At 36.0% G+C, this 15335-nt stretch overlaps 1 protein-coding gene across 5 annotated transcripts in view; it reads right to left on the bottom strand.

The window, feature by feature from the left end:
* The window catches only part of GPATCH2 (G-patch domain containing 2), a 96436-nt gene continuing 81101 nt past the window's right edge, over nt 1-15335 (bottom strand). For all 5 annotated transcript variants that reach the window (XM_015857254.3, XM_015857257.2, XM_015857256.3 and 2 more), the window contains exon 10: nt 1-3661. In XM_015857254.3, the coding sequence (XP_015712740.2) occupies nt 3492-3661 (170 nt within the window). In that variant the 3' untranslated portion in view covers nt 1-3491. The remainder of the gene's footprint in view (nt 3662-15335) is intronic.

A 15335-nucleotide genomic window follows, 5' to 3' on the forward strand; every position in this document is an offset into this window, starting at 1 on the left:
TGGAGTCTAATTATTTTATTTCATCTTGCATTTGTGCTGTTAAAGCAAAGCGTTCAATACATATTATTTAGCTATTTACTGCCATTCTACACCCATTATTGACCTAATTGAAGAAAGACAAATGCAGGGACAAACTTGTTAAAATAAGCATATTGATAACGCTTCTCTGACTTCAACAAATATTTACTTAAAAACAGGATTCTGCCAGCAGCTGCTCATGTGTTTCTTTTATTAACAGTTAATGGCTTAATTCACAGAACTCTGAGACACAATGGAATGTAGCAAAATGCAATGTTGATAATACTGGATATGTCTTCTTTTTACTAAATTTTCTGCATAGGCAGAATGTTAACAGCTTAACTACCAATTAATCAAGCACCTAAATGGAAAGAATTTGGTGAGTGACAGTAACTTTTAGATACAAGATGAACCAATATTTATGTAGGCATAAAAACCTTCAGTATCTTAGTCAGTACGAATTCTTATTGGAAATAGTTCTAGATGTACTATAAAATAATGTGAACCAGTTTTATAGCAGGTGTGATTGTAAGTTATACAGCAGATGATTTTAAGTTTTACATGGGAAAAACCTGAAGAAAAAAAACCCCAAGTACTCCAACTTGTTTTAAAGCCAACAAACACTGCAGCGGCTTAAAAAAGAAAACAAACCAACCCACAATGACTTTGTTTTTTTGTTTTCTTCCTAATGCTAGCCTTAATTGTGCAAAGTTACACTACTGGAGTATCATATATTACACTTATGAGAAGCAGACAAATGATGTGATTTTGAGTGGGAATTTTACTGCATTAAATTACCTCAAAACACGAGATTAAAATATTCTAGTAAATCAATTTTTTCTACAGCTTATCACTAGCTGTGGTATCTAAAAATGCCTTCTTGTAAACAGTAATGGTGTACCTATCTCCATATCAAAATCAATTTGACCAGTTTTAATGTTTAATAATTTCTAACAGACTGATATAAAACAAAAATCATGGGACTCGATGAGATCCATCCAGGGGTTCTGAAGGAACCAGCAGATGAAGCTGCCAAACCATTACCCATCATATCTGAAAAGTTGTGGCAACCTGTTGAAGCTCCCACTGACTGGAAAAGGGGAACCATAGCCCCCATTTTCAAGAAAGGAAAGAAAGAAGATCCAGGGAACTACAGGCCAGTCAGTCTCACTTCTGCACCTGGCAAGATCATGGAGCAGATCCTCCTGAAGGTCCTGCTAAGGCACATGGAAAACAAAGGTGATGTGATTGGTGGTAACCAACATGGCTTCACCAAAGATAAAGCATGTCTGACAGACTTGGTGGCCTCTTATGGAATTACAGCATCAGTGGATAAAGGAAGAGCAACTGACATCATCTACCGGGATTTTTGCAAAGCATTTGAAACAGTCCTGCACAACTTGACTGCCAAATTGGAAAAAAAGGGATTTGACAGATGGATCACTCACAGGATAAGGAACTGGCTAAATGGTCACACTGAGAGAATTGCAGGCACTGAAAGAATGGGAGTGTGTCATATAAATCTATTACTGAAAATAATAAATACAGAAGTGAGCACCTCTGTCTGCAAAATTCCAGGTTTTTTGCAATTATGTGGCCCTGAAATTCTTTGGGTATGGAATGTTTTTAACTTGGTTTGGTGTGTAAAAGATATTAGAAGTGTCTAACATACATTATGCTTTGCTCCAAAACCTTCCACAAAAAGTTTGTGTTGGTTATTAGTGCCAAATCCATTTTAAAAAAATCTTATAATGTTAATAGCCAAAACCACACAATCATATCAAGGATGGAAAAAACAATAAATGGCTCTTCTGAAACTCAGAGAACATCTGCACGCAGTGATCGTCAAGAACAACAATGGGTACTAATCTTTTAGTCTACATTATCTAAGTTGTGAAAGAATGTTTTCGAATTGACAGTACTCACCCTGGAAAGAATGAACAGAACTTCTAAGAAAATTCAGTGTTACAATGTTGCTACATTTCCTAGCATTGCTTTTCTGGAAAAAAAAAAATAAATTGGTGAATCTGAAAGAAAAAGACCAGAGGAAAAAAAAACAACAGTTCACAGTTTCACAGCCATGTGAAGGAAGGCGCACTCTCTTTATTCTCAGGAATTATCTTTGCAATAATCTGCAGGTGTTTTTCTAAGCAGTTTGGTAGCAAGGACAGGGAAGGAAAAGAAACTGAAGAATCAAATCCCGTTCCCTCTGCAATCAAAGTAAATATTTCTGGCTACTACAGCAGGTGCAAGATTTTCTCCTTAGTCCATCTGCACAAATGTTTTCTTCAGCCCTATCATTTAATTTTAAAGTGGAATTTGTTTTATACTACAGACCAATAGTGCCCTGGGAGCTTGATTGGTTGCTGCTTAATGAAATTACTTCTGCTGATATTAGATACATTAGGATACTGATTAAAACACTTAATGATCCTTCTTGATTTTAAATTGCTAGCTTGGGTGTTTGAGAAGCTATCAGAGTATCTTTTTCCCTCCTTTCATCCACCCTAATCTCACTTCTTGCCCTTTTTCAGTTACTTTATGTTTCTTAAACAATGTGTCTCACTGGCACCAGCACAATCACAAAACATACGCTGAACACTGCATTGTTTAAAATACCAAATCCCAGCATATAAACACTGACAGAGGCATCTTTAAAATACAACTTTCTGGTTCATAGTTGAAATATATCCTCCTTAAGTGTAGACACACTAAGGATTGCTGATATAAAGAGATATCCACACTCAGGATAAACTTTAAAATTTTAAAATATCTGCTAAAAAAAGATAACCCTGCAAATGTAAAAACAAGTATAAAAGCTTTACTTTTGAGCTTGAATGTGGAAGACAGTGATGCATTGCCAGATAATGATGTTGAAATGGCATTCCTATGATGACAAAACCATTTTTCATGCTCTTATACAAAATTGTATAACATATCACCTTCCAGCAGAAAACATGTATATCTTACAGGCAAAATGACAGCTTATCCTCAAATACTGTTAAACACTAGAAATATCAGGTTTGGAAACTTGGCCTGAAAAGGGGGAAAACACAATTACTATATAAAGTTCAGTTTTCCTTGACAAACCTTATCAAGGTTCTTGAGATGAAATTATACTTACAAAAAAAACTGCTTATATACTAAAATCTGCTGTGTCAGAAGGTTCTATGAAAAGAAGCAAATATACTGAATTTTATACTTAATACAAACTTTAAGACCAGAGAAAATAAAAAAGTACAAGTGTTTGTACATTTTAGCACCATTGTAAAATGAGATTCAGACTCCGGTTCTGTCACTGTGTCTGTACCTTGCAGCTGGTGTAGCTGATGTGAAGCACACAAGCTTCAGTGATCTTTGAGAGAAGAACAACCGAATTTGCTGATCATAAGAAATACTACAAGTTTGCAATTCCTGTCTTTTTAAATTATTTTCAATCTTTACTTTCACTTGGCAGCTAAAGTGCATTTATGTCAGCTGAATCCAAGTCCGAGTCCTTTTGGTCTCTGGATGGCTCGAATTGGCTCTGCGATCCCTTTCCCGTCTGGTCCAAGGCCAGTGCCAGGAGTCCAGCCCATGCTCTGAAGCATTCGGTTTCCAATGTTGTTTTCTGGGATTGGTTGGGTGTTTTCACCTACAAACCCTGAGATTAAAGAAACACACAGCATTAATCAGCACTGCCTGCCATGTGGAGAAAAGCAGGATAATCTCCTTTAAAGCTTTAAATCTTTCTATTCTCCTAATTCATCTAATAGGTTGCTAGAACAGGCTGTCTTTGCATATGTTGACCTCCTGACTGCATATGAGCCCAAATAATACAACCTAAGGCTTTGCTTAATTTTCAGTATTTCTAAAGACTGACTCAGTAATTAAGCATTTGGGATCCTTTTTACTCCAATACAGTGGATTTTACATCGGTCTTGAAGAATATGCATCACATGCTCAAGTCTACCTATAAAGGGGCAAGATCACACAAATGTCTTGTCCTACACAATTATTAAGCCGAGACAAACCATACTGTCACGGCCACCTTTCCATTCTCAGCAATATTATCAGTGCTCAAGAAGATAACTTTCAATAAACACTACAAATGTTTTCAGATTAAACACTTGCAACTTGTGCAGAGACTATAATAGTGACAAATGGTCTAATAGTCTGGAATATAGCTATATCCTTACTCAGTTTCTGTTTTACTAAAACTACACGAGGTTTGATACTGTCCAGTTTACTTTTTTGGTATTTTCAATAATATTTGATGCTGTTTACAGGCTTCTTCCTACAAAACTGAGATTTTTTCATTCCTACACAATTGCAGGACATTTCACATTGTCTACAGAAAAGATGGTCAAGACTGCAAAGTACAACTTAACATTCACTTTCTTATGAAAACAGCAAGAAGAAATGTGAATGTCAAATACAAGTGTTTTGTTTTTTTCTCCAAGCTGCCAAGTTCCTCAAGCTAAACTTTTGGAGATAACACATGGGTTGCCTTCCTTTATGTGTCTACCTTGCATCAGGAATACAAATTCAGTTTGTTCCAGGAATTTGCAGTGATCCTTAGGAAGTTAGAAAAGGCAAAATTTTAAGAATGAACTTTTAAGCTAGTACAAGCTATTGCATGCAGGCAGTTGGTTTTTGTTTTTATCTTTTGTACAGCATGCTCCTTCCCACTGACAAGAGAACAAATAAAACCCACCACATGCCCAGCTCCAGACATTATCTGTTTAATTTTCTACATACTTATTCTGCAAAATATTTTAGGAGGAGTACAAGGTGTTTTGATTTGGAAGATTATAATGTCTTCAATCAAGAATTTACCAGACAAGAAGCTCGCTTACTAAACGGGAACAAAAGTTGAACAAGCACTTCTGAAAAGCCTCATTTAACACCCACAAAACAAAAGCAAAGCTGCAGAGGGGAAACCCCATAGAGAGATAGAGGCTCAAAAGAAGAGGTGCATTATGGTGCCTGAGATGATGAATCTATGGTACTCAAACACAACTCACTACAGATCTGTTTAGATTCAGCAAAACAGTGGCTACATAAAAGGTAGGCAGCTTCCAAGTACCTTAGTCTTCGAGTCAAAGAAAAAGGGAAATGCACTGAGAGAAGGCATTCTTTAATACTAGTTTGAAGCTATGCTTAATGCTAGACTTAAAAAAGGCTTTTAAGTCAGCAGACTCTCATCCCCGAGAGGGTTTCCCTTGAACTGACCAGCACAGAATTCAATGACCAAGACTTCCTTTCTTTTCAGGCCCCCACAGGCAGAGGCAATTTTCATACAGTCAAGTCCCTGACATTGCCTGGCATACACAACACAGGCTTTGCAACCTTCTTAGTTATACTTTCTAGGTCAAAAAAAAGAAAGAAGAAAGGCAATGGTTCAACAAAAGCAAAGGTAAACCTCACAGGTAAAATCCTAGAAGCCTGTTTTGGTCCACTCTTCATAACAACTCATGGTAAGAAATGGCATGTGGTTTCAGTAGCCATGGAACAATTAAGTGAACTTCAAAAGAAAGAAAGATCCAAGAGATCCATCAAGCAAGAAAAAACAAAGATAAGAGTATATTTCATGACACATAAGTATTGGAAATACTAAACCATTCATAACGCTGCTTAGACAAAGACAAATGCTGCTGGGCTGGCATGCAAGGCACAGCTTGATTCAAAATAAACAGCTTTTTGTTAGTCCCTTTCAGGGGAAAACCCACATAATTATTCCTGTAAAATACGTACCTTCGTACTTAACTCAAGAGATGCAGAGCAACTTCACACAAAAAGATGCATGCAGAAATGATCTGTACCATGATATAGTTAAATAATCAGATGTTGTTATTTTGTAATTTTTTTTTACATGTTGCTCATTGCTTTTTCCATTCTGTGACTGACAGGAAAATTAGAATACTTTTTGTTTCAACAGACATACATATATCAGAAATGCATAAGAAAATTGTTTTTTTTCCCCCACTGTATATACTTCTACTTCCTATTAGAACACCAAGGCCTGCCCTGAAGCCTTCTGTTTCATTCTTACACTTTGCCAAGTAATAACAACAAGAGAGAGCAGAAACCACCATATAAACTTGGCTTCCACACTCCCTTTTGGGCAAACAGTCAAGCAGCATGCACTGTCCAAAGGATAATGTGCTTGGAGGCTTTGTACAGCAGCTATAATAAAGCAAAACCAAAAAGCCACACAACTTGCTTATGTTATGGGCATGTACACTGACTAATTACTCTTTCATGTACATAATGTAAATATGAATAGCTTTTATTTCAATTTTGAAAAGGTTTAATACATGCAAATCATTTGCAGCATAGTTTTTATATAAACATATCTATATCTGTCTTAAATTTTTCAAATGACGAATGAGAATTGCAGGGATACTAATTTATAATGTAAATATTTTTTTTCCTGAATCAGAAGAATGTGGATAGTTGTATTCACAACTGCTTTTCTTCTCCATCTCATGGTCAATCAGAAATAAAAACGAAATAAAGCCAACCCTGCATCTTCGACCCACTGCATGATCTAAAAGAACTCTTAAAAAAATCACACCACACTGTTTGTTATTTCCCTGACCCCCAATTCATATGCTTTGGGCATCAATTTTCTAATTAAAATCGGTAATTGTCCTTGAAATATTCATCTTCAAGTTCAGATTTTAATTCAAGCCCAGGGCACATCTTGGACTTGCCAGTAGGGCCTTTTAGAGAGAATGGTCCAAGCACACTGGCCTTGAAAAGGGCTGTGGTACCTCTGGGACGTGTTCAGTCTTGACCCACCCGGGAGCAAGAATAAAATCAACACACTGTGCCACCCCACAAAACATAACTATGCAAAATCAGATTAAGCAAAAGAGCAGGGATGCATTTTTCAAATTTTATTGCTGTATGGGGCTTTGTGGAGTTGCATGAGTTATGAGGAACTTTCTGTATTAATAATTTGCTGGAATCCCCTATGTAGAGTCTTTTCTTTTTACGGACTGAAAACGTTTCAGCTACTGTAACAATTTGGTTCCTGGACTTTCAGATGAGAAGTCTACATGCAGGAGTAGTTACCATTACACAAGTGAGGAGCTAATACTGAGGAATGGTAGCTTGCTTGAGAAGACAGCAATTAAAAATTCCTCTTCTTGCATCCCTTCACTTAGCAATGCTGGTAACCAGAATAATAAATTAAAAAAACCCTACCTTCAAACATTTGTGCATATGAATAGACACACTTCAAGGTCTACATTTATTATGCATATGACCTTACATACATGGAATATGGTAAGAAATATGATAAGAAAGAAACAAAACTAGGAAGTGAAAAAACAACATCAACAAAAAAAACCCTCATGGCATTTATGTAATTTTGATATGATATTTATGTTATTAAAAGCAAGTTTCAATGAAAAATAAAGGCATGCAATTTTTTCTTAACAGCTGTTGAGACAGGTATGTCCTGGTTAAACAGTGCACTAGCATTCTGTGCCATACCCTTGATTTTACAGTGATTGCCATGAATTAATTTAATTCCATCTGTAAGCTAAAATCAGATCAGAGGTCTAATGCTGCTGCAGGCTCCACATCTGTTTAATCATTTTTGGATACAACAGCTTGCAAAAGTTCAGGTTTTAAATTTGCTTCATATTTAAGAAACAATGCTCCTCTGCAGGAAACAAATGAGCCTATGCACAGTTTTGATGCATTGGATACATTTTATTTGCTAAAAGCTCTTTCTACAATACTCAGAAGCTCACCAATTAAGTTATCAAGCATTGTAGAATAAAAAAGGAACTGTGGCCCTGCCAACCCTAATTGTGACAACATTTATTTGTATGGTCAAATTTCTGGGTAAGACTAAAATCAAGTATATTTGGTTTAGATTTGCGTGAATAAAGTCGGAATACAGCTAGGTTCAATCTCATAAATAACTCTTATTTTAAAAAGCACTACTCTTTATTTTTAAGCTGTAACAAGCAAATAAAGGCATACTGCAATAATTTCCTCTCTGGTCACCAAACTTTTGTGATGTAAAGAAAATGGGTATTTTTTAAACAGTTCTGGGAAAATGACACTGTACAGAAATATAGTCTTGGCCTTACATCTTTCTGTTATATGATTAAGACCTGTGAGTAGAACAGCAATGCCTTTGCAGAGCATTCCACAACTATTATTTCCTTTTCTATCTCTCTCAGCAGCCTTAAATCCTTTAAATCCTTTCCTAGAAGGATCTCTTTTTGCTTGGGTAATTTTTGCAATACACGGCCTGCTAACCCTTACCCCCTACCCTGGATCTCACTTATGTCTATCACAGCAGAGTCAGTCTTTCTACCTCAAATCTTCCAAGGAGTATTGTGGATGGTAATTCACTTGCGTAATTGGCTCAAGAGATGAAAATCTTGTATCTGCCTCTCTTAGCCACTAATCTATCCAGCTGACTGCAAGCCTAATTGGCAGCTTGTTTAGTAATTTGGCTCCTAAAGTGTTGTATTGATGTTGGATAAACAGCCAATGGAAGGCGATACGATACATGCTGCTTCACTTTAAAAGCTAGTGCACTTTCCCCATCATTTTCTGAAAGTGTTTAATATTCCATCTCTTCTTTTTCTCTTCTGATTTCTCACTAGACAGATGAGCTCAGAACAGTAGGGACTGATCTTGATACACAATACGTTTTAGAAGGAATGTAATCAAAATAAGATGTTGCTGCAGCACATCTTTTCTACATCCATTCTAACTAAAAAAATGGGAATCAGACTACCCAGATGTTTATATTCTTAAAACTGTTTTGGATAATTGCACAGAGTCAGCAATGTGAGCATGGCTGACAGCCATACTGTGATTTTTTTAAAATCAGTGCCTCTAGTGGTTTTCACAATTCACTATGCTGTGGCTATATAACCAAAACAAGCAAACAGACAAAATCAGATATGAAAACACTGCATTATTTATCTAAGCATTTGAGATTGAATCGTTAGACCAAACTTTCATATATGCCTTACAGTGAAGTATTAAGGACTATGTCTCAATAATAGCCTTAGAAGAATTATGGTCTAGGGCAAGTCTCTTGCATTGCATTCTACTCTAGCCAGTATAGAGTGATGAAGCCAGCCAAGAAAGCAGTCAGAATCTTAGAAGCTACTAGAAGCATTCATATCTACCTAGCACCCACAGCAGACCTCAATGTCTGCACTGCTACAGTTACACTCCTACTGTCCCACTGCTACTTGCACTAAAAGTAATTGTTACATAATTGCAGCAGGGGTTAATGCATCCTGTAGTACAAACCCTGGATTTTACTTTTATTTCCAATATTCCAAATTAAAAAACCACACACGGATAAAAATTTGGACACTGAACCAGTTTAACTGGTCTTCCATCACTGCAGATCACTTAGATTTGGACTTCCAAGTGCTCTTCCTATTTCTTGCTTTAGTGGACCACGCTGTGGGTGAAGTGTATTGTTTTACCCATTCAATCTCTAATACCTTTGGTTGGAAAAAGCCAGAATTAGTAGAATTCTGCTTATTCCTTTGTAGGGTGGAATCTCTTGATATTTGAATTTTCATATTTGCATTTTCACTGGGGTCCAAATGAAGCCAGCTTTACTCCCTATCTATGCCGACAGAAAGACAGTCACTAAACTGCATTTCAGAAGTGTTTCCACCAGGGAGAATTCCAAAGTTCTGCACAACCCCCTCAACACTTGCCAACATCAACCTCTTCTGAAAAGCATTCTCTAGCTTGTATGAAAATAATTGTAACCTTGCACTGAGTCCTGCAGAAAAAGGACTTAAACCACTAAAATGTTCTCCAAATGGACAGCTCTATAATTAATTTCAGCAGAAAGATTGAGGATTAAATGGATATTAGGACTATGCCTCTTATGGTGGCTTTGAATAATCTTAAACCAAATTTGGATGGAACACCAGGACACCATTGGTAATGGGTAATAAGTACTTCCATTGCTGATTCCATGCCTATGTGGTTGGAGTATTATCTTACGTCACAGATTAACTTACTGAAACTAGTAAATACATCCACACAAATATATATTTACTATAGGTTAAATAAACATTTTCCTGTTTATCAGGGCCCATATCTACACTGCTGCTAGAGGCTACTTGACTGAGCATTATACAATAATAAACACAAAGAACAAAAACTGGAACATTACTAAGACTTCTGGCTAGAATACACAGATGATGATAGGACTTAGACAACTCTTGCTTTGGAGAGCTTTCTAATAAAATGAAGATCTGGGAGGACACTGAATTATCCCTTTCCATTTGAAAGATATAAAAATAACACCACATCCAGCAGCACTCTTTAACATGCAATTGTGTCACTTATACAAGCCAACTACAGTCCTTGTGTTGGTAATGGAGACATCAGAATGCAAATATTAGATGTGACCTCAGCAGTAGCAATGTCAAGCTATAGGCTGACAATCAAAGCACCTTGCACTTGGCCTTGTTGAACCTCATTAGGTTCACATGGGCCCACTTCTCAAGTCTCTCCACATCTTTCTGGTCTACTTCAATGGTCACCAGGGACTTTGCCTCACAGTTACAACTTTTCAATATGATGGAACATGGCTTGGCAACCACATCAGCCAGTTCCTTCAGGACTGGTGGTGGTTCATGGCTTCATGGGGTGGTGGTCTCTGACTTGCTCCACTCTTACACGGGGGGGGGGGGTTGGATATTGTTCCCCCAGTCTCATCTAGAGGCTCAGGATAGTGAGAGGTACAGGAAGCCCAGTTGCCAGTGAAGGTAAATAACTCATTGAGTATTTCAACCTTCTCCATGCCTTCTGAAGCCAGTTCTCCCTTCTCATTTATCAGAGACGGTACACCCTCCTTTGCTTGTCTCTTCTGACCTGCAGAATCCCTTCTTGTTATTTTTCACATCCCTTAAGTTATTCATTCCAAGAACAATTTATGATGCAAGTTCAGTTCTATCTGTGCTTTGGCTTTCCTGATCCCATCTCTGCATGACCAAATGGCTGCCCTCTGTATTTTTTCCAGGCCATGTTTCCCTGTTTCCACTGCTTGTACATTTTCTTATTTTCTCTCAGTTTGACCATCAGGTCCTTGCTCAGTCATGCTGGATTCCTGCCTTTCCTGCAAGTTCTTGCTCTCAGAAAAGCATCCATAAAGAGCTGCCAGCTCTGTCCCATTCCTATATCCCTATGGCCAGTATCCCTGGGGATCCAATACACTAATTCCTTAGATGGATGTCCACTGTCATGAAGTTCAGAGCCCTAACTTTGCTCTTTGCCAGGCCCATATTCTCCAAGATCAGGAACTCAAACTATCAGTGCATCCGAGTAGATGACAAAACAAACAAGCAAAAAGCAAAACAAAATTTAAAATAAAAAAAAAAAAGAAAGAAAAAGAAAAGCTCCCCGCCCCCGCCCCCCCCCCAGTAATTTAAAATGCAGGTGGCTCCTATGTGAGGAACCATTTCTTTTGCAGTACCTAGTGTGTTGTTTCCAATACCATATGGTACACCCTGATCTTTTACTTTTTACTTTTTAACTGACTTAGTGAAAAAATGAAAAAAGCCTCTAAAATTCAAACTCCTGCAGAAATAAACTACATTAAATACATACATACATTTATATATGTATGTATGTATATATATTTACACAATATATATATACACACACATACTGTATATATATATATACACAATATATATATATTATATATACATTATAAATTTATGTATATTATATATACAATACACACACACATATATATAGACACACACACACACACACACACACACACACATATCTCCATAGGCTCAATGCTCAGGTAGATAGGCTTTGTAACCCATAGAGGATGATAAGAATTGGTGTACTGTGATAAGGAAGAGTATTCAGAACATCCCAGTGTTGTAACTGCTCTATGAAAAGACATTTCTGTTAATAGAGTTGTACATTTAGTAGGTGGAAAAGCCATGAATCAAGCTAAGAAGAAAGGAGGCATAAAATAGTTTGTCTATAGTTTTGGAAATTTACTGACAGTTCATTCAAGAACAAAAGGATTCAGCAAAAGCCTTCCCTTTCTTTGCAACTATTTCAGTAACTTGACCTTCACCACAAACTTACCCTCAGAAACCTCTGTTATCACAGTGTAATCACAATCTTTTTCAAATCATTTGGTACTGCAGATATTCAGGTCTGATTTTTAATCACTGACATATTAAGCATCAGCAAAATACTTTGCTTAGCTGTTCTGTTGGCAATTTTTAAAAAGGAATGAAAACATGTACCCTTTTGATTACTTTGTTAAAGTGAGTCATGATGGCATTACTGAGCTCTTAGAGTTTCTGCTGTAATTATATTTTTTCATTAAAAACATTTTTTAAAATGAGAATCTTAACTTTGTCATTTCAGTCTGTATCAGCCTGTATCACAGCATCCAACACACCAACTAGATGGAGATGTAACATCTGGTTTGCTTTTCTTAAAAATGATCAATATTAAGTTGCCGATAAAATGTACAATAACATACATTGAATATGTAAAGCTTTGTATTTCAACTACAAGATGGCTTTCTTTTTAAACTTAGATTTTGCAAATCTACACTACAAAGCACACTAATAAGCACCAGATATAAAAGAACATTTTCAAACATAAATAAATGATAATTCATAATGCATAAAAATAAAACTGAACATTTTTGTTATTTTGGATCCAATTTTCTACACTCTTTAAATTAAGTCCTTCAGGTGTCAAGCAGAATTTGCACACAATTTCAGCAAGCAAGATTTAGACGCATCTGACATAAAGACAAACAAAAAAGGAAAAAAAAATAGCTGACTGAAAAATAAGAGTCACTAGGAGAGGAACGGGTAAAGGTATCATAGTATCTGAAATTCGGTAGCATCTACCAATTTGATATGAGACTTTAAATAGGTAATCTGAGTTTACTGTAAGCATTTCCAATGCACTCATTTGAACTACAAACAGTACTTCACAGAGAATATCCTTCCTCTCACATACAACTTTTCGTTGTTGTTTGTTTTGTTATTATTTTCATTGGTACCAGAACCCAGTTTTGGTAGGGTTATTTCCATGATAATATATTGGCTTGCCTAAGAGCTTTTAATGCAAACTTGAGGACATTGTATTGCTGCAATGAAATACATCAGGGTGTCATGTGAAATAGCTCTACTGCTCAAGTAAATAGTCAAAGAAGGCATAAAGTCATTGTGAATGACCTGGCCCCTAATACACAACACTTTGTTCGTACAAGAAATTGTAGAAAGTAAGCAATTTTTCATCTTTTTTTTTTTCAGTTGATAAACCAACTACCTGCCTAATCTCATTTAATACACAGATGGGGCTATAACATGCATCCAAAATCCAGAAAATTTATTTTAGTAAAAAATAAAATAAAATAAAATAAAATAATAAAATAAAATAAAATAAAATAAAATAAAATAAAATAAAAGACAGATCAGGACTTCACCACCTCAGTACAGCCAGGTCCTAACAACCCATACCTAATATTATCTCCTGTTTTCTTCATTGCTTTTCAACACAGCTTTTCTTCACCTTTACAAATGACATAACTATCAAACTATAAAACGCAGTGTGTCGCTCAAACTTTCTTGCTTCAATAGTTTCTCACTGCTGCACAAGTAAATCTACATCCTTTGTTACTAATATACACAAACCTATTGGTATGTGACTTTGACTCCAGGCTGAGAACAGGTTATAAATTTAGAAATCAATATCTAACTCTATCAATATTCATTTTACTTTTTCAATACAAAATACAAAGGTGAAAGAGCAGTAAATAAGCTGGAGTACTGAAATAAATTGGGTGTTCTTGTCACAATTAATAAACGCTTAACCAATAACACTGCTTGCTACAGAAGTCTATAGCTTTTAAGATGTCTGAAAATAGCAGGTGCTACTCTTGTGAGAGTCAAAACAGAGAACATATTTCAAAACTTCACTGGTATCACCAGTCATTCTCTCTACTACTGCTGTATCTAAACATATAAAAGATCATTTTCAAGGCTGTGCACAGCACTACAGCAATTACTTAATCACTGTAATTTTTTTGAAAAACACAGATGATTTTTAAAACTTGTTTCCAGAGACTATAAGCTTAAGCATGTCATGCTTTTTCTGATGTTATTAAATTCAATAGTTTATTTCCACTTTTTTCCCCAAAGCATACTAGAATGTTCAGTTCAAGTAGTATACTTTAAGAAGCAAAGTGTATGGAACTGTCTGACCTACAAGGGCTGCTCCAGAAGTAACGCCTCCTACTTTAACTTTATTATGCTGGCCCACAACATTAGAGATAGATGTTGGTGGTATGGAAGCAGAGATGGAACCTTCCTGCCAGTATTCCATTAAAGGTTGTTGCCATGTGAGAGATAGCAGCAGGGGGGCAGTCTTACAGAAAGCCATCTGAGAGAGAAGTGCCTATCAAGCAAAGGGGTGTCACTGAATTCTTTCACGTGTAAAAAATGGCACCCAGTGACATTCACTGATGACATTCTTAAAGGATACCATACACCTTTCACAAAATAGTACAAAATACTGACATATATAATCAAGCCTCAAAACAGAAAATTATTATAATTTATGAAATGATATAAATTATCTACACCTCTGTAGAACTTGACCAAAGTTTATATTTGTTTAAAATTTTCCAATAATGAAATGCAGGGAAAAACTTGTAAGAGTACAGAAAAAAAAATCCTCCCTCCTTCTGTAAAGAACAAAACTGAGACAATTACTTGGAATTTAAAAAGAAAATAAACCCTCAAATTGCTTAAAAGGTATCTCATATGATACATTTTCTCGTCTTTATTCTGTTATCTGTCAAAGAAAAGAAAGTCCTGTGAATTCAGAATCTCTAAATTTGTAAATACAGAGACACACAATGTTGAATATAATCCATTTGCTTTAGTATCAAAATATTGGCTTTGCAAAGTTGCGCAGAGGAACCAGATTGTAAAATAAAATACTGAACACTGAAAGCCCAAGGTAAAATGAACAATAAAATGAATTTCATGATATTTCATACCCTCTTAGTACAAAATGACATCCTTTAGTACTTGAAAGTTATCAAGTGAAAATCACCTTGTAGAAATAATTATATTATTCTCTCTTCAACCATTAAGTATTTTTCTTTCTCACTTCACATATGTTCAGAGTCTTAGAACCTGACCCACTCATTCTCTTTTTCCATACTACTGCCACTGAGGTGCTTTAATAACATTTTTAATATTATTCTTAGTCTGTTACTGCCACTGAGGTTTAAAACAATGAAATTTCTGAAGAGGGAA

The sequence above is a fragment of the Coturnix japonica genome, chromosome 3, assembly GCF_054131305.1.
Source record: "Coturnix japonica strain WE chromosome 3, WE-NBRP24, whole genome shotgun sequence".
Taxonomy (NCBI): Eukaryota; Metazoa; Chordata; class Aves; order Galliformes; family Phasianidae; genus Coturnix; species Coturnix japonica.